This window comes from Atta cephalotes (genome assembly GCF_000143395.1).
Source record: "Atta cephalotes unplaced genomic scaffold scaffold00001, whole genome shotgun sequence".
NCBI classification, from domain to species: domain Eukaryota; kingdom Metazoa; phylum Arthropoda; class Insecta; order Hymenoptera; family Formicidae; genus Atta; species Atta cephalotes.
The window spans coordinates 3183038-3203983 of record NW_012130065.1 but is presented as its reverse complement, the minus strand read 5'-3'; the positions used below and the strand labels follow the sequence as shown (position 1 = coordinate 3203983).

Below are 20946 nucleotides of genomic sequence, written 5' to 3'. Positions count from 1 at the left end.
GAGAGAGAGAGAGAAAGAGAAAGAGGGTCGGAGAGCGACAGGCAGACGACGAGCCCGATTCCACGGCTATGGCCTGGAAAATACAAAAGCGCGCACGCGCTTACTCCGCGGATACGAAAAAGCCATCGCGAGCGCGTACGTGGGTGTGGATTACAGGATGAAGAGCGGCGCGTGTTTTGTTAGGACGAAATTGAGCGTGATCTCGCGCGAGGGGACGCCAATTTCCTCGGATATGCGTTTCTCCATCCGCCATATTCGCAGAGCGCTTTTCTTTTTTCCCTCTTCCTCCCCTTTTCTTCTTTTTTCCTCTTCTTTTTTTTGGAGAGAACGATTGTCGCGTACCATTGCTGCTGCGTTTAAGCTCTTCAGGGGTAATCGCGTCGACCGTGACGAGTAAAAATAGGAAATATAAAAGAATTTCTTATTGCACGATTATATTGTATTAGAAGTGTCATGTGTCAGATTCAGACTCCAAAAAATAACTTCTAAAAGCTTTGTATTCAGTGACGTTTCACATTATTGCAATGAAATTTTTAGATAAAAAAATATTTGTATAGATTCTCGTACTGGCAATCGGAAGTTACATTTGACATCTGACTTCGTTATTAAAATAAACTCAACAAAAAATTCCACATTAAAAAAATGGATGTTGATTTACACCATGATATTAAATTAATAAATATAATTCTTACTATGTTAATATTGATATAATATTGTCATAATATGGATTTCACAAGATTTAAAGCATACTATTAAATCCACGTCTTAAATCCGCGTTACATTAACGTTTATATTAATATCACTACAGTGAGAATTATATAAACATCACATGATATTAAATCACTGCATAATTTTTTCTATAATATATAGTTAAAGCTAAAATAAGTTTATGTTAGTAATGCAACATCACAATGTTAAAAAATGTAGTAAATGATTTTCAATATTTTAGTTTATGATATGACAAAAAAGTAAATGTTAAAAAATCTGGAATGTTGACGGACGATTTTAATAACGATCAGTCGAGATTTCGCGTTGGCTTGCGGAATCGACGATACACATACGAATCGACATAACACACACGACAGTGACATGTCGGGATCGTGACGAGAAAATCAAAAAGGTCTCCATCCTGCCTCTGTTCAGTTTCAGAAGAGGCGATGAGAGCAAGAGAATACCGAGCATCGACGATTATCGTTTACACCGATCATTCGACAGTATTATTCGTGTTTCGGAATCCTTTGAGCATCTGATTCTTTGCATGTCCCGCCATATACGACGCGATTTAAGTTGCAAATTTTACGTTACGAATGGCCTGCTCCTCGACAAGTATGAAACATAGAATGTGCACCATGTTATAAAAGTGCAGTTTATTTGTATAATAGTTAAACGGCTACTGGACGATCAATTGATGCACAATATTTGATATTACATAATATTATTTAATCGTTTAGAGGCTATATTGAAAATCTAAATTGTTTATTTTAAGTTTGAATTAATATAGAGCATCTAGAGATCGCTTAAAGATAACCATACAATATGATCTTCCTAAACGTTGCTATTTTTATTAGATCCAACATTAAAAACTAGTGATTCAAAATTAGTTTCAAAATAGGAAATTTCTGAATTCATTGAAAATACGAGACATTTTCAATACTTTACACATGGGTGCAGTAAAAATTTAACTATTTATATGATGTAACTACTTACAAAGCAAGTAGATATTTAAATCGTATTAAATACATCATATTGAACCATCTTGTTTTAATAATATTACAATACATTAAACGTTGTTTTCACAATTTTATTAATAATTTTATACATTTTTAATCACTTTTCGTTTTTATTCATGTTCTTTTTAGAAATATAAAAAAGTAGAAGCGTAATTTAAAAGAGATATTGAGATTGTTGAATACCCACCATCACTTAGGGCTGTTAATCGCTTACTATTAATTTATAATACGTGCTCGAGACAAAGTTAAATAAGGAATATATATATAAACATTCACCGCGTCTTGGATAATAAAATAATGTCGGTTAACAGATTTCCCCTATTGCTCTTAGATTCCTATTAAATTAAACGTCAGCTTACATCAATATATTACACAGTTTCACGATCTAAATATCATCTGAGGCGTTGATATCAGATCGAAACGGGCGAACAGACGGCGTGTTCGATGGCAACGTAAGATCGTTTCATAATTCATAGAAATTAATTGATAAATATCCAAGCGACTGTGAAATATACGACTGCGCGCAATTAGGCGAGCGATAAGTTGCACCATGGGGTCGACATCGCGTCTCTTAAAGGCTAAATTAAAAGCACTCTAAATTTCCCCATTTTAATTAGCTATTGTTTGCCCCCGATAGACCAGTGATGTAACGCCACATAAAAATGAGATAAGCGCAATATCGGCGTAATTTTATTCTCGTGTCGGGGTGATGATAAGGAACCTAGTAAGTCGGGCCCGATTCGATTTAAACGACTGTCGATAATATTGATTAAACGCAGCGCGTCGATTATGGCTGATAATGTTTGTTTAGTGGTAGTATCTCGACAGTGCCGATAGCCAGAGATCATTCTCTTAGCGACAGAGCTCTGTTATACGATGAGATGCGTCTCGCGCCTGAAATTATTGCCGCGTTCCAGCGCGTCGTGAATACAGAATTACTTTGCTATACCTTGATCGATGCCAATTTATAAGGCGAAATAGCGCTCGCGCGAAATTCAATATTGTTACGATGTTCGTCGAGAAGCATCCGGAATTGTCTGAGTCGCAGAGAAGAATATATTTCACTTCAATTATAATTTGTTCTTTTTAGCTTCTTGCATGGTTCGCCTCTTCTCCTTTTCTTAAAGAAAAAGATATGCTTGCAATTTTTTTGTATTCAGAATCTTTGCTTTCCCTCTCTTTAATGTCCGAACATATCGTTTTAAATACAAAATTTTTCGGAGATTTCAAGTCACGCGACAAATCTAATGAAAAAATGGCTTAACTGTATAAAAAATTCTCAGCTAAAAAGATACATTTTATAATTCAATATAGCATCGCCCTGCGCGAACAGAAGGTAATGATCAACGTGATACTACAAACGCTACAAATACTTTGAAGCATTCTTTGATTGGTCAATTAGTAAAATTCTTCTAATTGGTCAATCAAATACTTCAAAATATTTCTAATAAGATTTTGACCGCGTCACACAGATGTAATTTGATATTCCACAAATATTACGAGTTTATTCACGCGCCAATCGTACTCGGGAATGCAAAACGGTATTCGCGACGTATTCTAGTTTCGTTTTCGCCGCTGTCGTCCTTAATTCCGATAAATCGCTCGCGTACCGTTACACTCCTCGAAATCCTCGTCGTGACAATAATGAAAAAGAAGGAGAGTAAAGCGTGTATAATAACATATGGCTGCTATATTCCTGACCAAATAGCGGACCCGCCGATCGGCAGCGTATTACGCCCGTCGCGAACGGTAATAGAGGGAGTTTTGCATATTATGCAGGCCGCGTACGGATTCTCTATGCATAATGAGGCGTGTCGTCGTCGGACTAACAATAAAGCGCGCGCTGTCATTCGATATATCTGGCGTGCAGGCCCTTCTTCCTGCCCGTTTAATACCGCAAAGGTGTTCGCATACGCGTCAGCGCCAAATGACCTCGCAATTAGACACGAATCTCAATTTTCGCTGAATGAGAGCCCACTTCAAATCGCATTAAACCGTGTGCATATACGTATAACATCGTACATGTACCGTAAATTATTATTGTGGTTACGGTTGTTCCGTGACGCGATTATTTTTCAGCGATAAGAAATTTATTAACATGTATTTATAGGGAACATGTTGTATCTGCGAAAATAATCGAGACTTGCATCAGTTTTGTTAGATGCTTATTAGGAGCTTCCTCAGAATTTTTTTCGCAGAAACTGCAGTTCCTCATCGGCTACGTTTTCGTTCCGCAATAAAGCACTTAGGATTCCGCACATGCGAGTTTTACAGCGCACAGCATGCACCTCGACGTGGAACTCATTTGCCGCTAACGTAAGATTGATAACAACAACGCATCTTAGATTGCGTCGGGATAAGATCGACCGAGCCATAAATTCGTTCTAAGGACATATTTATGAATATGTGAACACGCGTGATTGAAAATTATGTTCTCAACGAAGCGAGGAGAGGGCACAACCGAGCTGTCGATATTATCTGTTTTTAAAGCCTCATATCTAACTTTTGAGATCTCTCTTTAATAATTTTGGGAAAAATCGATTCTTTTGTATTCTACTTGATGTTCACACATTCACGAACATTATTTACCTTTGTTTAATATTTCATAACAGAAAGGATAAAATGATTCCAAAAGTATTACGACTATCAAATATAACGCACCCACCGTGCGAAGAGAATCGATTCTTTAGAAAATCGATTTAAGGTCACTCATTTCTGAATCGGAAGTCAAGTGGAAAGTCGAATTGGGGATGAGAAAAAAAGGAAAAAAGGTAAACAGACATAGAATTGTGTGTTCTACGCTCTTCATTTGCGTTATCGCGTGTTATATGGTTTGCATCATTGTTAACGAGACACGCAGCAATCGCGTCCACCAACACGGACGTGGATGCAAATTACTCCGGCAGTATAGCGTGGCATGTTAATAATGTCGCGCTAAGTATCACTGAGCATTTGCGTCGCAGAAATATACGGCGCTATTTATTTTCTCGGCGGCTCTGTTCTCGACGAGTCGCAATAGCGAAGATATTTGTGCTGCTTTACTTTGTTCTCCCTACCTTTCCACATTGATAGCGAAAAACGCTATTTATTGTATTCAACGACAAATTGTAACAAAGATTTAAAAGTACCATTCGTGTCCTGTGCATTTCTTTTCTTTAAAATAAGAGCATCAAGTAATTAGTTGTAATATTTATATACAATTTGTTTATATATCTTATAAATATTTTTTAAAGAAATTAAAGTATATGTACAAATCACTTAATAATTTTGGTATACTTGTAAAATGAAAATTAATTCAAGACATAAACGATATATGATAAAAAACTATATATGATAAAAAAACTGGAAAATTCGTATTTGTATTAAATAACGATGATATCTCTACTTTTACTTGCTCTTGTTGATTATTTTGCTCTTCATCCAACTCCACAAAAATACAATGAAATGAGAACACAAGAATCTTGGTCAATGAATGATACTATACGTGTTACCTCTGTCTCGAAAATCATTCCGAATCGCTCAATCGCCATAATAAATTAAGTTTCTTAGAAAAGGAAAAAACTATTATATATATTATAAAACTATTATAACTAAAAACTATTATATATATTATATATATTTGACAGAAAATTATTGATTAATCGAATAATATCGATAAAAGAAATATATTCTTAACAAATATTATTTTCATATCTTTAAAAAAAACCATCTTTTTTGAGTTATGACAATTTTAATGATTTTTTTTAAATGAAATTAAGTTAGTGTTCACCTTCAATGATTGATAACATAATGTTTATTTAATTTATTCATAGTAATAAGTGTCATGAGATAATAATTTATCGAAGATCATACTTTTTTAATTATGTTAGAAGTTAAGAAATAATAATGTTCATACAAATTTTTTGTCGTCTCATTATTGATCTTTCCTGAACCTTCTCTTGAATCACTTTATATGTTATATACTGAAAATATTTAAAAATCAATCTGTCAAATCGAGTAAAATTTTCAAGTCAAACTTAAAACTTTATTAAAGAGTGCATATTTCCGCTGGACTATCTCTTGAAACTTCTACAACGTAGAATAATAGAATGACGCACTCACGTTCTTACGTAGTAGTTAACTTGTTATTAGCTCATTTGGAAGCCACAAAACGATTTGGCGGATCTGCGGTTTGAAATTTGCATGTTGAACATTGTTTATCGACGACTTTTCGTCGAGATACGTAGGAACGTCCCCGTTTACTGGACGTGCTGATAAGGAGCAATTAAAGCGTGATTTACAGACTTGACTCGCCGCTCGCCGGCCACAACGATTATTTTGTAAACGACGAACAACCGCGCCGTGACACAGTCTGATTTATCGTTGACCTTCTTTCCGCACCACATGTCCAATGCGTCGTTAATTATCGCCGTTAATAATACCACCCTCGCGCGCGCCAATGGAGCAAATAACGATAATATAACGAGAAATCTTTTCCAGTACCCCAATTTTATAACTCTTAAAGATAGTATCGGTATCGTTATATTGTCGTTGTACTTATATTATAGATATTACACATGATAAAAAAAGATAATAAAAAAAGATAATATAACGATATCGAACTGTTGTTAAAAGTCATACAATTGAGGAGAACACTTTCATGTTCCCACAAAAAATGCGACGATGCTTCGCGTGTGCAACGAACATTACTGACATTTATTTATTGGAGACTCAAATGCGCACGTAGATTTCCTGTCTAAACAACAAACATGCCGTCGAAAGTAACGAGGTGTACGCCGATATTATCGATGGATGTTGCGGCGGGTAAGGTAAACTTTCGTATAAATTATTTAAGCAAATATCAGGATATAATATAACGTGATGGCGTGACGGTGCAATGGAGCGATAACGAGAAGGTGATATCGCTATTAATCTATATCTCGCTATTGATTGTCTTGGATCAACTCCTCGATTTGACATCATTAATCATCGCACGCCTCGTCGATCGTTTCTGAAGATAATTAATTTGGATTATGGATGTCGTTCCATTACGATTGACAATAAGGCGCCGTTGAATCGTGAATTTTCAGGTGGGGAGAGCGCTCGATGTAATTAATATAATATACCAGTTAACCGCGCAAGTATGAGTGATCGTTAGCTGAATCGACGGGAGGCTGATGAGTTGATTGGCGTCAATTTTCCGCGATAGCGCAATCGTCCATGTAAGTATAGTTCTTATACATAGCCGATGTACTCTAATGCAATCACTCATTAAGCGCGAGAGCGTGCGTAAAAGAAAATGAATCGAACAAATACCGCGATCGCAATTCTCACTGCAGTTGCTATATTACTTATATTTCTTGTTATTTAAGCCTGTATTATGTATAATAAGTTGAAAAGAAGAATTCTTTAAGATTCTTTTTAAAGACTTCATTAAAATCTGAAAACTTGTATCAAAAAGTAATCTTTCTATAAGATGTCTTCTAAAAGAGTTCTTTATAACATTAACTTATAAATGCTATTAATAAGCAATTACGCAGCACCACTATTAGCTGAAGACGGCGGAATTCATTTTCTCATAACAATCATACAGAATAAAGATGCATTATAACGAGATAATAAGTTTCTTTTATTTCCTCTCCCAGTTCTCGCAGCCTTCCACGAATTCATAGATATCCACCACTTCGGAATTAATCTCTTTTCGCACTCTGCTTGCCGTCTCAAGGGATTTTAATAGCTCCAGATTAAATTTTAATCGTCTCTTAGATGGAACTCTTTTCTTCAGACGTAATTCTATTTTTGCGGACAGCAAATTAAAATCGGAATTAATATCCGCATTAGAGTATGTTTACAAATTGAATGCTATTTCTGAAGCGCTGGTTCGTCAGGATAAAAACAATCCGATTTCTTACAATTCTATCATTGTGACGATTATTTGGGTGTAACCCCTAAAACCAAGCATTTTGAATCACCACTTTGTCTAGACAGAACGAGTCGTTCTTCTCTTTCATTTCCTGTACCTAATCCATAACGACCAAGCATCTCGTCAGTACCAATGTCTTCAACTTTAGCGTTAAAGTCTCCCATGATAATGTTATTTTCATGCTTCTTTGTATATAAATTTTGTATTTGATCAGCTCGTAAAAATCTTCCATTTCCTGATTACTTCTATTTACATAAACTTGTATAATATTTATATTTGTTAGATTACTTTTTAACTACGATAACATCACCCGAAAAAGCAACGAACCAAAGATGACATATCGTTCTTCAAAATGACCACTCCATTCTGATGTGTATCATTAAATGAACTAGAATAATCTACACTGAGTAGCCATTCATTTTGATATCGTCCGAATCTCATCTGATTTCACACACTCAAAAATTTTAATTTTAAGGCATTTCATTTCATGTATTAAGTTATGAAATTTACCTCTCTTATAGAAATCTCACATTCCATATCTTGTATGTAAAAATTCATCAATTTGAACTGGAAGATTCTTCACATTCCTATTCCATTTAAGGAACGCTAAGGAATCGGGCATTTGTATTTGGTTTCATGATGGCTTGCAAATATAAAAGTAGTACAGCGGTTTCCTACTTGCCTTATGCATCGCAATTCTACAGCCATTCTGAAATTATCTCTTTCGTCTGAAAGATCTAAAAGTGAGTCGCCAAAGAAAATAAATTCGATTCTAAAATTTTTTGTAAATATAATTTCTGATAAAATGTTATAAAAATCTAAAAAATCTAAAAATATTGTTTTTTAATTATGGAGAAATCTCAGAATATTTCAGAATTCATATGAAAAATTTTGAGAGAAGATGTGAACTTTCTAAATATTTCTGAGTAGTTCTGAAAAATGTTCCAATTCGTATAAAAATTATAAGAAAAATCACTGGAAAGATCCACTTCATTTATTTATCGATGGTTTACTGCTGCCCTCTATCAGGAGCAATGTCTTAACTAGAAAATATTAATCAAATTCACAGTTAACGTTCCAGTTATAAAATATTGAATCCTGTCATAATAACTAAAAAAATCTGCATGGTTTCAAAATATATTCAATCATGTATATCTTGTTAGTATAATCAAATCATTTTTCTCATTGCATAATAGTGACTTTATAATAAGAAAGAAAAACATTAAAAGATGATAGTCACCAAAGTGATTAAGTAACGCCATCAAATTTTGACGAACATTTCTGCTGACAAAAATATATGCCTGACAAAGACAATCGTCAAGAAAAATCGTCGAGTTAATGGCGAGATTAATGATCCGGATGGGTCTTAAATAGGGACTGAGTTTCTTTTCGCTGTTCGCATACCGATGGGGCAATCGTGATAATTAATCACCGTTTCATCGGGAGGGATGATAAATCCGCAGAGAGTCGATCCTATCGATAGGCTGCGCGCATGATTAACGCCAGAGTCCCCATAATAACGGCGTCGCCGTAATCGACAATAAATTAATAACAAGTCATCGATGGATCTCGCGAAAAATACGATGTGCTTTCCCTAATAAATTCCCGCGAACGATAATTAACGTCACACACGGACATTATTGCAAATACGGAGAAAGCTTATGATGACAAAGAATCGCGAATATTATGCCGCGATAATTACGCTTGTTATTAAACAAAATCTGCCATTTAATTCTTAGCGAGAGATACGACTCGTAGGAAGAACAAGTTTTCTTAGGGACGTAAGATAAAATGCAAATTGAAGAGGACTGTAAATTATATATGTTATCATAAAACATTATTATAAAATTGAAGAAGATGCTGGAATAAGAATATTGGGAGAAAAAGTGCAAAATTCACAACCACAAATACATCACACATATACACGTGCGCACTTATAAACATATGCTGTCCACTTGCTCAACAATGTTCACATTCGACGTCGCCTTCAATTTGTGTCCTTTGTCCAGCTCAATATCTCCTTCTGTCTTCGATCATACAACGTAATTATGATGGCTATACAATGTTTAACTGCTAATTGCGGCGCGCAAAATGCGCTCACATGATCCAGCTGTAAAAGCGCGTTCTCATCTCTCGCGTCATGCACGTAATTCAGCTATATCAATTGCCAACCAGCGATCACGAGTTGTTTATCTCGCTTTGCCTTTAAAAAAAGTGTCTATTCGATTAGAATTAATTAATATAGTTATATTGATCAACATATTTATCAGTCAAATTATAATATTGATTACACACACACACACACACACACACACACACACACACACACACATACACACACACACACACACACATATATATACATATATAAAATATTATATTATATTTTTTGTATTCACATAATAATATATATAAATATATATATATAATTTAATACAAAATATAATATAATATAAAATGTATTATATGTAATAGATATAAAAATATATAATTATATATGTTCTTGTATAATATATATGTATATTATAATAATACATATAAATTCATTATATATACTATAATAGGACATAATATTAGATGTGGGAAAAAGTTCGTGGCGTTTTTCCCATTAGAGGGCATTAAAAAAACGCCACGAACTTTTTCCTAATACATATAACGAAATTTCTTTATACGTCAATGAATTCGGTATTTTCCTTCAACGTTTAATTCAGGCTCCCATTGATCGGCCCGTTCATCTCGTTTCGAGTAGTCCCCTGGGCGACTGCAGTTATGCAAATCGAGATGATACACCATTAGCGGTATCCCTCCAGCGCGTCCTTCTCCGCGGAAGCCAATCAGCGTCGCGAGAGGCGCGTAATTAGCAGTTACATTATATCCTTCGGCTTTCGTGCGTACGCACACCCGCATATACACGCGCGTGTATGTACATATAGATGCGCAATACGCACACACATATGATGGTTGTTCTCGCGCTTGTTAAGATTCATAAGGCGAACGCACGTTACACGCGACCCGGTGGCCCTCATTAGAGCTCTAATTGCGTGCGATTATCCCGGCAATTACCCGGCGAATACATTACGAGTCGCCGAATCGCGATCACGCGGACGTCGCGCAGCGTCGCGTTTTGCGTCTCGCTCTCGTGCTCGACAGTCGACGATATATTCATTGGCCTTAGCTAATCTCAAGCTACGATATACTCAGCGTGCACAGAAGCGTGCATTCGAAACTACAATCTTTAATTTAATTAACGAAAGACAGTCGAAATTTTCACCGCTTTGGCGCTTTTGTGAACCTAACCGGTAAAAATAATGCTGCGTTCAGTAGAAAAAAAACAATTTTGCAAATGTTGTAAAATTCTTTAATATGATTAGTTTTAAAGCTGAGCATGTATTTGAATTACATTTATTTAAAATATACTATTTGAAATACAAGCAATTTTGTATTTTTTATTTCAGCGGATAATTTCACATAAAAGTGTGACGTATTTTCTACTTAAAATCATAAGATTCAAAGCTTTTTGTATTTCATAATTCAAATAATAAGGTTGATTATCAATGTTAGAAATACAAATAAACATAAAATACTTTCAAAATAAGAAACATAAAATACTTTCAATCTTTTGTTATTAATGCAAAATACAAAATATTTTCATGTACTCCGAACAAACACAAAATACAAAATATAATTGTCTCATCAATACTGTTTTTCAAATAAAAGTATTTCAAATACATGTGCAAGCTCTGATTAATTTAATCCCTTTAAATCCAGTGAGGAATTAAGAGCAAAACCGATTATAGAAGAATTTTACTGCATATTAAAGAATTAAATTCCTGAAACAGCTTTCTCACGCAGCCAATGGCGTTCAAGCTGGTTCAAGCTGGGCGAAGCAGTTAGCCTGAGCTCGCCGAGCAGTTGACTATGATTGATTGAATCTAAAAGTAAGAACCAATCATATTCAATCATTTGGCAAGCTGTTGGATAGTTGTTGCCCACTTGAATATGATCAATAATACATGATACTCTTTAAAGCTTCTTGACTCTCGAATTTTCGCGTTATCGCGATAAATAAGAGACTGCAAATAGATTCACGCCTGAGGTCTTTTAATAAACACCTTAATCCACTGCTGTTCGTGCCGTTCAATGTGTATGCAGCTTAACACGCGCCGACACGGCGCGTGTAACGTGCCGCTGCGCGCGAAAACTTTGTTGCCCGATAATCCATGGAGCCCCCAGAGTCACGCGAAGAAGCCTCGTCGGAATTCCACGTGGATATTCGCGCCTTATTAACGACGTGCCGTCGTCGTGCAGAATCCACAAGGGCAGCACGTAATAAAGTACTGTTAACAGTCCCCGAGCCCGGCCGTGTTCCACGATGTCTTCGAGCGAATCTCGAAGCCGGGTTGACGTGGGAGAGAGAAATGTGTAGCGACCGGAGAGAGAGATTGTCGAACCAGAGGAGCGCGTTTGCCTAGAAGCGTGGAATTCCATCGACTGGCGCTCACGCCTTGTTAACGTGACGCCCACAGCCAGAGTAAACGGTCCGTTGGACCGCAGAAAAAAGCCGCAACTATTTATCCGCGCGATCGTACCTTCTCTCATACGAGACCATATTTAACGACAAAGTCGACAGCATCGATGGCGTTATTATTTATTATTCTTACGGCATTATATTATTTATTAATCATGAGAGTTTCCTCGCATACCGATGTTTATAACGACAAAGTCGAAGAATTCTATGTAATTATTTACTCACGTGCATAATTGTTGTATAATTATCGAGATACGCATATAAAAATAAACGCATAAATATGTGCGTAGAAAAATGTTTACGTGAAATTAGCAGAGGCAGACGCGATCAGGAGTTGGCCTCATTTTTCTTAAGAGGAAATAAAAGTACGATGGCAGTTGTATAAATTTTCCAGTAGTTCAGCTTATCTTATTCATGATGCAAAGAACAATTTGCATTACCAAGTGGCTATGAGTTTTTCTTTACGATACGACATCGGTTATGTCATTTATCTATATACCTTCTCTACATTGTTACTTGCTTTTCTTCGAATATTTGAACAACATTGATCCTAAGTGTGTGTGGAAAAAGTAGAATATTTTATAAATGTCAAAAATAATATTCAACACTAGAATTAAAAACAAAGCGATAAATGTATATTATATATTTTTTAAATATAAGTTGTATTTACGCATTAAATATTATATATAAAATTACTTTTGTAAAAAGTAAAATTCGTGAAACTGCGCAATGCACATTCTTAATACGCTAGATAAAGAAGAAATAAATTTTACAAAATTCCCGCAAGCTTCCTTGCTCGTCACTCGAATTTCCTGACACTAACAAAGTGTATGAGGCACACGCAAGAAAAGAAATGTCTGACTATGCGGCTGTATATTTTCTACGCGAGATAGTCGCGAGGATCCAAGAGGTGGAGGAGGAAATGAAGAAGGGCGATACGGAAAGGACGAAGAGGAGAACGCGAGAAGCCTGTTTGGAACATCCCGACGGCGCGGCGGCGGTCCAAGATGGCGTCCACGCTCGGTAGTTTCCCGTTTTCTTTTATTCTCTGTCTTCTTCTCTCGGCTTAATTCCTGATACTGTCAGCCGACCCTTACCATCTTGCCCTTTTTTGGTGCGCGTTACGCCCATGGAATACGTAACGCGACGTGATATACGCACGTAGAATGCATCTGGAGCGCGCCATGCCCGATTCTACGTTTGCTTTCGCTTATACGCATGCGTAAGTGAATGCGTGAGTACTTGAGTACGTGCGTGAATGTGTACACATAACGCTATCGGATACCACCGAAAGACACATTGCCACCCCTCAGTCACGGATTAGCATATCAATCCCTTCGTTATACGACCCTGTCGATCTCCCGTTCGCGTTCTCATTCCCTCTTTTTCCCCCTCGATCTGCGCCATTAACATTTCGCACGAGTACATAACCATTGTTACCTTCAATCGCGGCTGTACTTGATATCTCGGACTATAAGTAGTTATAGATTTTAAGTTTGCAGTCTTATTTGACACGCGAACCAATTGGAAATTTTAGTTTAGTTTAGGTCTGTTGCATCTGAACTCTCTTCGACGCAACGTTCAAATGCTAATTCCAATAAAGAAGTGAAAACTATGTTTTATTTAAGGGAGTAGAAAGCGACTCTATAGCGACGTTAACGAGAGATTAATGTAATCCTTATGTCCGACGATAATAAATATCAATACCACTAATAAATATCGTCGACGTATTGCATTAATCTATTGCGTCTGGTATTATATGACTGCTGTATTATACTACTACCACATAAATGTTGAAATACGATATTAGCTGACATATACGTTAATGAATAATGGAGTTTTTATGTATAAACCTTGCAGTCAAGATCATCAATATAATGATGATCTCTTTCTGTTTTTTTATCTCATTGGAATAATCACATGTATCATACATGCAGAATGTTTTAAACAAATGGTAAAATATTAAACGATAAACGTAGGTTATCAAATATTTTTAATAACAAAATATGTTTGGTTGACAGAATTAGGAAGTAACGCGTTATTATTGTAACGCCATTATCATTTTCGTTATTTTTTCCTATCTATTACTGTGGCTACATTTTTACAATAACGATAACGAATTCAGCTGTTATTTTTACCTCTTAATTGGGTTATCCGGAAAGTTCGTGCCGACTAATTTATATAATTTAATAAATATATACTAAAATTTAAATTTTCTGCGTTTCAATTTTCCTTCAATATCGGCACGAACTTTCCGAACAACCCAATATCTTTATAACTATATTCAATAGAGATTGTTTTTTTTATATACAAGATCTCGAAAGTTTTTGCCAATCGCTTTTGTAGATAGAGCTAAACTGAGTCGAAAAGTTCTCTATTCTCCATTTTACAATTTTAATAATAATTAACAAGATATTAATTACTAAAAATTAAATATTGGTCTTGAACAATTTTTTACTCAAATCAACTATCAACTTTATAAAAAAGCTGCAAGAGACAAAAATCATTTATTTTCTTCTCATAAAGTTCTGAGAATTTTTTCAGAATTTTTTCAGAATTTTTTAATATCGTATTTTCTCATGTTGGTAAAAATAAGAAAATACAGTACTAAAAAGTTGAAAATATAGTACTAAAAAATTCTGAAAAAGTTCTTAGAGTCTATGAGAAAAAAATTAATGATTTTTATCTCTTGCAGTTTTTCTGTGAAGTTGATAGTAAAGTTGATAGTATTCGAGTAAAAAATTATTCAAGATCACATTTGGCAATTTTTAATAATTAATATCTTGTTAACTATTGCGAAAATTGTAAAATGGTAGAGAACTTTTGGACTCAGTTTAGTCCGCTCTATCTACACAAAAGCGATTGGCAAAGACTATCGGGACACCTTGTATATGTATATAATTGAGCAGAAATAATTTATAATACAAACTTAAATATTAAAAAAATTGTTTTGTACTTCATATCTTAAGCTATTGTGATAATCACTGCCAATAGTGAAAATCTGTATATACATATATGCAACATAATTAAACGTATTATAAGTTTTCAGTATTGGCAGTGAATATTAAAGCTATTAAAAACAATATTAATGTTTAAAAAATTTTAATAAAATCTACGTATGTAAATTACAATTTAATTTTCTAAAGATAAGCATATATTAAAAAAAAATATATTAATACAAATAATTATGAAAGATTCATTAAATAATTTTAATATACAGAACAGCTTGCTATTTAGAGATTAGAGTTTTAGTATACAAGTATTTAAGTTTTAGTATACAAAAATAACAAATCGTTATTTTCTAAATTAAAAAATGGTAACATTACATTTTAAAATCAGTAAAAAGTAACAGCGTTATTTTTACAAAACGATCCAATCTTGTTGGATGGACATTATGTGACATTACGACACTAAATTAAACAGTTAAAAATATTATTATTGGACCTTATTCTTTTTTAACTGACTAGTTAATGTTTAGACTCGAAACAAATGTTTAGAGTCACTATTAAGTTCAATACAAAACATCATTGTGATAAGTATTGCTGTATTTAAAAAGAATTCTTTTTGCCATGGATTATTACTGTATGTGATCATATTCAGGATATAATCACATATAGTGATGATCCATAACAAGAAAATCTCTTTTTGTTTGACAGATACTTCATACAATATATAATCTCTAAATAACCATAAATAACCTCAATGAACCCAAATGAACAAACATATTATGGAACGTATGAAACCTATGGCTATGGAATTTTTTCCAAGACAACAATAGAATCTTTAACGGCTTCCATAATGATTTTGTAACTACTATATAATATTTTGTATAATGTTCTTAATAAAAAAGTTTATATTGTGATGTCTTATGTAGCACAAACTTTTAAGAGATGTTCACAGACATTCTTAGTACGTCTCTCAGAAAAAGTATACTATGTGGAGTATCTACCGTTTCATTTTGTAACATTTGATCTGAAACATCCTATATACAAAGTATTTCGTAAAGATTGTGATATATAAGAGCAGAATTTTGAAATTAATTTGAGATGAAAATTCTCTACTAAAACATCAAGATTATTACCTGTATTCACTCAATTCTTATATTTAAGACTATCTTAAGTCTTAAGATGTCACAAACCAATCAGAGAGCTGTATTAGCATCTTAGGACATTACTTAAGACGGTCTTGAAATAAGAGCGGACTATGAATACCAGTCTATAATCATTTTTTGATTATAGGCTGATATTCATAGTCCGTTCTTCTTTGTCAATATCATTAATATAAAGATTATTTAAAGATAATAATATTGCTTTTACCGATAAAACGCATTGTAGATGATAACATTTTATATATAATATTGTTATATCGATATACTGACAAGAGAGATAATAGTTGGTTTTCGTCCTTAGCACTATGCCATTTTACTTTTAACACTTAGATTTTAGACAATAATTCATTAATTTTATAAGTGCTTATAATTAACTCAAATAAATATAATTAACTCAAAGTGTAGTTTTTGATATTAAAGAATCTTCAAAATAAAATCTCAAAATAATCTCAAGAATCTGCCTTTTAAGCGTTATAACAATTGTTACGAGACACTCTGTATATGTATATAATTAATCTTATTTATGTCCGTTTCTATCAATGTAGATAAACTTTAATCTCGGTTCAATTTATTTTTTTATTTTTTTCTAATTGTTAGAAAAGAAAAAGATGAAGAATAAGTTGAATCGAGATTAAAATTAAATTACATAATATATCTTTTTATACATAATAGAAAATTAATTAATATACATATATTTACATTAATATGTAATATGTATTAATTATATGTAAATATATATTCATATAAAATTAATATATATGATAAAAAATAAATACATTTTTTGTCTTGCGTGTCTATAAAGTGTCAGGAGTATTACATTACAATGGTAATATCTTTTTTATAAATCAAGACTATATCACGCTCGAGCAAAGTGCAAATGAAACAATTATTACTGACTACGAAACAAGCAGAGAAAACAATGAGGATCGCGTCACGCGAATACATCTTTGAGCGAGACCGTGATTCTTCTCACGCCGCGATTCTTGTAAGAAATATCAATCTTGCTTAACGCGTCACGAGAATGCTAATGTCAAGTCGTCATTACTTTATTAATTCTGTATATCATTTGCATCGCGTACTCGGAACCTAGAAAACGTTCATGTATCAGATAATCTTAATGTAATTATCAATCTCAATCAAACGGTTGATTTTATTAATCACAATTCTAAATCTTATTAAATATTTAATGATGTTAACAAGATATTCGATATTACTTGGGATATCATATACTTTCTACATCACGCAAATGGCAAATAATAATAGTAATTATCATTATAATTAGCTCGTTAGAGACACGAATACGACATGATAGAAACAACTCCGATTGAAAAATTTCTAAGTTGGATTGAAAAAAATCATTTGATTCGATATTTGTGTAATGCGATTAATATAAGATACTCGTTGAGCTTTTCTAAGCTTACCTGAGTTTCGGTCAATGATAAAGCTTGCGCCAACTGTTTTCTCTCCGCACCGACGACGTAATGATTTTTCTCGAAGGCATGTTCCAGCTTAAGCAGTTGGCTTGGACTGAAGGCTGTCCTTATTCTCTTCGGCTTCCTGAAGGGTTGAAGTAAGAAGCCGGGTATGTCAGGACCTGAGACGAACAATTTTAACAAAATTTAAAATTTCAAAAAATTTTAGGAAATTTTAAACTTTGTTTCGAGTCATTTAGATCTAATCTGGGATTATTTTAACAAGACTCGGTTATAATAGTAATATCATTTTCGCTGAAAATTAAAAGAAAAAAAATAAAGAAAATAAAGAAAAAAAAGAAAAAAGATTATCACGAAGTTGATGAGATATCATTAAGAAGGAAGGTAAATGTTGAATCTAAATAATGAATCAGCGATATGAATCGCGCGATGTTGGTAAGAACGCGTAATTCACCGTCGACAAATTAAAATGGTAATTTAATTACTCGAGGAGCTGCTGGTATAAAGTTTCAGGCGGTTCAGACGGTTAGCATGAGTGAATGGGGGAACGGAGGTCGCGATTTATTAATGATTAATTAATTGTTAAACGCCAGAACGTCATCCGGCTAGTGTCCGTATATGCCTCATAGAGGCCTCGCCTTGAAAATAAATAATCGGCACGCAAGCCATGAATTCGTTCACGAACTGTATAGGGTCGTATGTGCCAAAGAGAAAGAGAAACACCTACTCGTGGAGGCAGAGAGAAGGTATACAAAGTCAGGAACTCTGGGCCAGGTAATTGAGTATTCTATCACGAAAGAGTCATGTCGATCAGCCGATAGCCACGTATACCGGAAGTCACTCGAGATGCTTTAGCGGAAAGCTCGAGACGATAAATCTCGATGTCGCCCGCACAGTTTTCCTACGGCGCGTGACTATACTTTAGAACTGTTATATAGAGTGTTAATCTGATTCTCAGCAATCGTTTTTAAAATAGTTAAAATAGTTAAAGCGATAGAAATAGTTAAAGAGGTTTTTAAAATAGTTAAAGAGATATCGCAGGGATACTGAATCGAAATCGAATTGCTAAAAATCAAAAGTTCGATGAGGGGTGCACTCAGCTTATGCACTCAGAGAAAAAAGTCATGGTGAACTATATGGGTGACAACTACAAGTTTTATAAGTAGAATTAATGTATACAGTTAAATAGATTATTTTATACTTGCAATAATTATAAAATAATTGTTAATATAAGAATTAGTCGTTAATGTACATAGTTGAATAAACTATTTTATAATCATTGCAACCATGCAGTATTTTATAGTTTATTGAAGTATATGGTTTTTTCTTGTACATAAAACTTTTCTATCAATGCACGGATACCTGGATACGTCAAATTTTAAAGTGAAAATTTTTATATTTTTGTATGAATTTCGTTGTGAATATTATAACATCTCAAAAACCTGATTCTTCGATCCAAGAACAATTTTGTATAGACTTTATCATTTTCACATTTACATTTTTTGCGAGAATCTTGTGAAACACGATAATGATACGGTGAAAAATTATGCACTGACGCTGTAATTCTACGTAATATAAAACTTGTATAGTTATCCTATATAAGTTACTAGCATTATGTTTTTTCCTGAATATAGATTGAAAAAGAATTTGATATGCATATGATTACGCGATAATAATTTTATGTTACACGACGTACGGAAATTTAATGCGAGACTAAGAATCTGGAAAAGATTCTTGTATAATTCGAAATAAACGTAACAAATTTCTTTCTATCCTTCTCCCTGACGATCTCCGACATCAATTAACATTTGCATGCACCTTCCGTGTTATTATTCATTGCGGTTTCTAAATTACAGCGTCAGCGAGCAAAGTGATCTAAATAAGTCACGCGCAGTAGGTTATGTAGCTAGTAACCGGTACAACATACACGCGACCGCAACGGTGAATCGTATCATTTGCATTGCGAAAAATTTATCCGTTAGGATCTTCGCGGCTGAAACTGACAAGTTAATAGCTGGATAGAGCGGCGACTGCTATATCCCCTAGCCATCTGTATATTTCCCATATTTTTTGCTGGCCAGCGGATTCTCAATTGCGGCATTAGAGCTGACAAAGTGATTGAAAAGTAGGTTAAATGCATCGACCGATAGTATTGCAATCGACCGAATAAATCGCTACATTTAATGCTGTCGATACGTGAGTACCTGCGATTTTGGGTAATCAGTAGCTATCTTGATATCCTGATAGAAATTTATATCTAATAGTTAATCCCATTTGCATCAGGAGAGAATTCGTTATACTTATATATCTTTGTAGATGATTTTATAGGCCTGTCATTCCAAATAGCCTCTCATCACGATAACGAAATAAAAATCGCGTTTTTCTCATTTTGAGAAATAAAAGATTCGCACGAAAAAGGATGGTTAAACTCCAATTGAATATCTGTTATCTATCATGTTTTTTCTTGGATTGGTTGAAGGGAAAGGGATATAAAATTTTTAAATAAAATTAAATTACCTCTTCGAAAGTGGACTTTAAGTATATCATTGTTTTGCTCCATTTCTTGTTGTCACTCCTCAAAATCGCGTTCTAAATTACAGCGTCAGCGCGTTCAGCAGAAGAATCACGAAACAAACGCTTTAATAAACACATCGCACACATGTACTGCTTAAATAGAACGCATTTCTACATGCGAATGCATTCTTGCGAATCGCGCAACGAAGGTTAATCCTTGATGGGATCAAAGCGCCTCGCGTGAGAATAGACGCGTTAATCAACGTTTTTCCGAGGTGGCGATAATGTAGTAGCGTCGTTTCCACCTAATCCGGCATAATTTGCGCTATCCATGTAAATCCTAGCAAACGAATTTGAAAAAATGCTGTATTGCAAATGCTTTATCTTGTTTTTTATTTACAGAGTAATGTTAATCTACAATATTTCTACAATATTTCTATAATGATTGTATTTAAAAATAAATTCATTCAAGTAACTGTTATTATGCATTATTGTGTATATTAATAGACATTATAATAGCAGCTTTGTTGATGCCTCATGCATGTGCAATTAATTCTAAATTCTTTTTCTCATTTTTTTTATGTCTTATAGTTATGAAACTTTATTATTACTAATTATTAATATAATGATTTTATATATTATAGATTACAGACATTATAGATTTTAAATAAAATAATAATAGTTAAAAGATGTTGAGAGCTAGAGCAGTAACAATTCACAATTCTTATAAT

The 20946-nt window shown here is 33.9% G+C and overlaps 1 protein-coding gene across 1 annotated transcript in view; it reads right to left on the bottom strand.

The window, feature by feature from the left end:
- Positions 1 to 20946, bottom strand: part of LOC105622207 (homeotic protein empty spiracles-like) — a 44654-nt gene that overhangs the window by 5771 nt on the left and 17937 nt on the right. Inside the window, exon 2 of the mRNA XM_012203664.1 lies at positions 17690 to 17862. Within this exon, the coding sequence (XP_012059054.1) occupies positions 17690 to 17862 (173 nt within the window). The remainder of the gene's footprint in view (positions 1 to 17689; positions 17863 to 20946) is intronic.